This window comes from Lupinus angustifolius, chromosome LG18 (assembly GCF_001865875.1).
Source record: "Lupinus angustifolius cultivar Tanjil chromosome LG18, LupAngTanjil_v1.0, whole genome shotgun sequence".
Lineage (NCBI taxonomy): Eukaryota > Viridiplantae > Streptophyta > Magnoliopsida > Fabales > Fabaceae > Lupinus > Lupinus angustifolius.
Genome location: NC_032026.1, coordinates 12,043,695 through 12,048,596, shown reverse-complemented (window position 1 = coordinate 12,048,596; position 4,902 = coordinate 12,043,695). Strand labels below are relative to the sequence as shown.

Genomic DNA, 4,902 nt, shown 5'->3' with positions numbered 1-4,902 from the left:
CATCTTCAACCCTTGTCCAACGAGTTTATTTGTAAGTTGAGTTTTGAAGATGTAGGGAGGAAAATTATTATACTAATTTTACAAGTGTATTTCATGACTCTACAAATATTCTATTTCTCTATTACCCTCAAAAAATTAACTTGCAACTTAATGATTTGTTTGTGAATTAATTTTTAAAGGGAAGTGAAGCAAAGTAAATTTTTTGAGAATAGAGATGACAAAATTATTCATAAGCCATCGAAAACAAGAAAAATAATTTCATCAAACTCTAGCTGATATGATTCAATGCTAATTTTATTAATGGGGATTTGAGTTCATCAATTATATTCAATGAATATATCAATTTGGATGAATATTTAATCCATAAAAATATAAAGATTTACAATATTACTTGCTTTTCAATTTTATTCACTATCTTACTCTTGATTTCTTATAGTGTTTCTCAGTTTTAATTTGTTTTTTTATTTATGAAATTGGGATAAATTATAAGATAAGTGAATGTGATTAATATTAAATATTTGTTATTAAATATGTAACATATGCAAAAAGAATTAAAATATCTACTCATATTATGAGATAAGTTATCTCCTTCAACCAACAGAGTCATGACATGTGTCCTATCTTTTTAGCATTAGACATTTTTTTATAGAAAATGATTAAATGTGATACATGTCATGATTATAGTGACAGAAAGAGATAAGTTATCTTCTTGTACCAAAAATACTTTATTTTCATATAAAAATATGATAAAAACTTGTTTGTAGAATATTGCACCAAAAAACCATTTTTGAAATAGATTGTTCTTCAAAAAAATTAATAAATGATATTTAATAATATTTTTTAAGATGATTTTAGAAAAGTGATTTTAAAAATACCTTTATTGAAATATGAGTTTGAAAATAATATTTTATTCAGAAGTATTTTTAGTAATTTAAAAAAAAAATTATTATTTATTCATGTAATTCATTAAAATGGTTTGGATATTAATAGATTATATAATTTAAAATATAATTTTAATATATTATATGGTTTGATATATATCCTTCAATCATTCATGAGGATTTAAATCTAAATTTGTACACTTATCATCTTTTTTTTAGACCTATACAATAAACTTCTCAAATGACATTTTAATTTCATTAATTCTAAAACTCAAATAATACTTCAATTTCATCAATTCCAAAACTCAAATTCATACACTTATCATCCATTTTTTAGACCCATACAATAAACTTCTCAAATGACACCTCAATTTCATTAATTCCAAAACTCAAATAACATTTCAATTTCATCAATTCCAAAACTCAAATGATAATACACTAACTAGAAAGTTTTTTCATTGAGATGGTAGAGATCCCCAACCTCCAATTTCCTATACAGAAATTCTAAACTAAAAGAATTAATGTTAAACTTTTTATTTATAATATAAAGGTTCAATATCTAAAATGATTATTTAAAAATATTTGCCTAAATATGTAAAAATTACAACATACTAAAAATAATAAGAAATCATTTTATAAAACCTATTTTTTAAAGGGTATAACCTAGTTAAATTATTATTTATTCAATAATTTATATATTTGTATTAATAATACTATTTATTCAATAAATCTTATATTAATTAACACAAATAATTTTAAATTTTGGGAAATCCTAGATATATTGATGTATCCTATCTCATAGTTATACAGATACTCATGTTAGTTTAAAATTGAAACTTAATAAGTGAAGATTACATAAATAAAATCACGAAAAGATTTATAAATTAAAATAAAACGAATCTCCAGTAATATAGGTAAATATAAATAAGGGTAAAGAGTGTGTCTTCCCTATTATACAATACTCAAAATCAAAACTACTGTTGTTGAAGTTTCGGATATGGCGGCAGAAGAAAGCGTAGTTAACACCATCGATTTTCCAGTGAAGAGACAAAGGGAAAACGAAGAAAATGGTGCTGTTTCTGTTTCTAACGACGCTAATGGCATCTCAGCTGTTATTCCTGGCTGGTTTTCTGAAATTAGTCCAATGTGGCCTGGTTCGTTTTTTTTCACTTTCCACACCCTTCTTTTTTTCATTCCAAAAATCTATTCTTTTTGTTTTGTTTGTTCACTTTCGAGTTTAAAAAATTTAAACTTGGTGTTTCAAACCAAATTCGTGTTGATTTATGTGTTCCACCTCTTGTGGGGTTTGTGCTTCTGTGAAGAAAGTTAGGTTTAATTATTTATTTGTTTTGATTTGATATAATTCATTTGACAGACATCATCAAGTATGTGTCTTCAAGTTTTTCTGTGTGGTCCTATTGCGTTCTATAATTATTGACCTATATTTTTTGGTATAAAATAATAAGACGGTGCCTTTTTTTAAAGGAACATTAGCAGTTAGGAACGTTATTGTGGAACTTTGGGGCTTAATGTAAGAAGATGAGTCCTTTTTTGAGAGGAGTAAATAATAGCAATTAGAAAATTTTCAATATAATTATGCTAGAGCTTAGAGTTGATGGTGGGTATTCCTTCTTACAAAATGTTAAGGCTTAATTATCCTACCTTGGTACGTTATATTTTATTTTGGTTTGTGGCTTGTTTGTAGTTTGGGAAATTAGTGGTTTCTTGATGAAAGATGTGCTCTTGTTCCAGTTTATCTTAAACCCGCCAGCAGTCGAACAATTCAATGATTACTTTTTATTTTGTGTTTGTTGACTTGTTCTGCACTTACATTTCGAAGTTAATTAAATAGAGTCACTTATGAAATTTCCAATGAAATGAGATATGGAATAGAGCCACTACAAAGATGTTACATGATTTACAGAGTAGCTCAATGTTAGAGCAGTTAGATTCTAACTGTCTGGTTTTATATTTGAATTCATTTGAACCATCAATCACATTTGCTATCTTTGATGAGGGAGCCTGCCGTGACCCTTTTCTATGCCTCTTCTCAATTTTCTCATTTCGTGAGAAAGAAGAACTTATTTTTAAATCAATGAGATGCATTTTTGTCGAACATGTTTTCGCACATTTAACATACTATATATAAATGGAGAAAAATAATATTTTTGAGTCTCTCATTTTCTATGCAAAAAAAATTTTTATTTGAGGGTTAGAGCGCACTTTTGGGCGAGCCTGAGCACTTACACTTAATGTCCTGTGGCCTAACCAACTTAGCTGATTATAGGGGACTATTTTCTGTTGTTCTGGATGTCAATCCCAGAACCATTGCCTTTGTTCTAGTTGTCTAGTTCATAGTTTTGGATTTTGGTTGAAGATGCATCTATTATCACTAACAGAAGCAGGTCTAAATTTTTGTCGTTGTCCTTGCAACAAATGTATTTGTGTACATTAATTTTTAAAATACAGAACAAATCTTTATATCCTTAGAAATATTTGCACACTGCCATATAGCTTTTTATTATTCAGAGCATTTGTAATTGTCTTTCGTAATAATACTCGTGAGTTGTCATCTTGCTGTAATTTTGCAGGGGAGGCACACTCCTTAAAGGTGGAAAAGATTTTGTTTCAAGGAAAGTCTGACTATCAGAATGTCATGGTCTTCCAGGTACATGCAGCTTAAGTAAATTATGAAGTTCTATTATATTTCACCTTTTTCATGACCTCGGGCTTCTCCTTACGAAGTAAGTTGCAATGTCCTTTTGCAGTCATCAACATATGGCAAGGTTCTTGTTTTGGATGGAGTAATTCAGCTCACTGAAAGGGATGAATGTGCCTACCAAGAGATGATCACTCATCTTCCTCTTTGCTCTATCCCAAACCCCAAAAAGGTATTTTGATACCTTGAGCCCCTACAGGAATTTAGTATATCTCCAGGTTGCCAGTTTTGTTGTTGAATTTGTGTTGTTTGACAAAATTTTCAGGATAATTATGAGTGTGTAGTTTTTAATCCTTGTATGTAAAGTGGGGCTCAGAGTAATTTGTGTAATATTTTTTATAAATATGTCTATCTTGAATTCAGTACTCAGAATGTTGATGTGTCAATCACCATTTGAGCTTCTACTGCACCACTGGTTTATATTTTGCATAGGTCGTAAGTATATTTGTGGTTTAGGTTGCTTTAGCCTTTCTGAGAAGTGTGCAGACTGCAGAGTGTTAAATGTTGATTTAGTAGGAAGGATCACACTTATGGAACCAGTAAAAGGCATCTGAAATATGACTTACTTAACTTTCTATGTGCATGGAGTTGATTTTTCTTTTTCTCATTTTATTTTTCTGTCAGGTTTTGGTCATTGGTGGAGGAGATGGTGGAGTTCTGCGAGAAGTAGCACGACATTCTTCTGTAGAAAAGATAGACATTTGTGAAATTGACAAGATGGTTATTGATGTGAGTAATGGCTGCATTCTACTCTTTTCTCTCCTGTTTGTAACCAGAGCTAGTTAATTTTGCTTGGCTCTACTATCTTCCTTTCGTAGAATTAGTTTTCTTTCTCTTTGAGCTTTTTTCTCAATTGAGTGAGTTTCTCAACGTTATGAGATTGGTTATTGCCATGTTGTTTCTTTACGCTTGACCCAAAAGGTTAATATCTCAAAGACTTCTAGTATAGCAATATATGTTCAATATCAATTATTTTTGGGGATCCAAATTCAACATCAAGACATAAGTCCTCATTCTTTGTAGGTCTCCAAGCAATTTTTCCCTGATATAGCAGTAGGGTATGAGGACAAACGTGTGACGCTTCATGTTGGTGATGGTATGACCATCTTTCCCCTCGTTTTCTCTCTATGTTTCTTAAATGCTTTACACTTTCATGATAAGGTTTCTAATGATATGATGTCTTGTGTTTTAATGGTCTAGGAGTTGCATTTCTGAAGGCAGTTCCTGAAGGAACTTACGATGCAGTTATAGTGGATTCATCTGACCCTATTGGTAGGGTATATCTGTGATGTTTATACCTTG

The 4,902-nt window shown here is 30.0% G+C and overlaps 1 protein-coding gene across 1 annotated transcript in view; it reads left to right on the top strand.

Moving 5' to 3' along the window:
- Positions 1,821-4,902, top strand: part of LOC109333444 (spermidine synthase 1-like) — a 4,219-nt gene continuing 1,137 nt past the window's right edge. The window contains exons 1-6 of the mRNA XM_019568933.1: positions 1,821-2,035; positions 3,473-3,549; positions 3,650-3,772; positions 4,225-4,329; positions 4,624-4,696; positions 4,801-4,872. Of these exons, the coding sequence (XP_019424478.1) occupies positions 1,879-2,035; positions 3,473-3,549; positions 3,650-3,772; positions 4,225-4,329; positions 4,624-4,696; positions 4,801-4,872 (607 nt within the window). The 5' untranslated portion in view covers positions 1,821-1,878. The remainder of the gene's footprint in view (positions 2,036-3,472; positions 3,550-3,649; positions 3,773-4,224; positions 4,330-4,623; positions 4,697-4,800; positions 4,873-4,902) is intronic.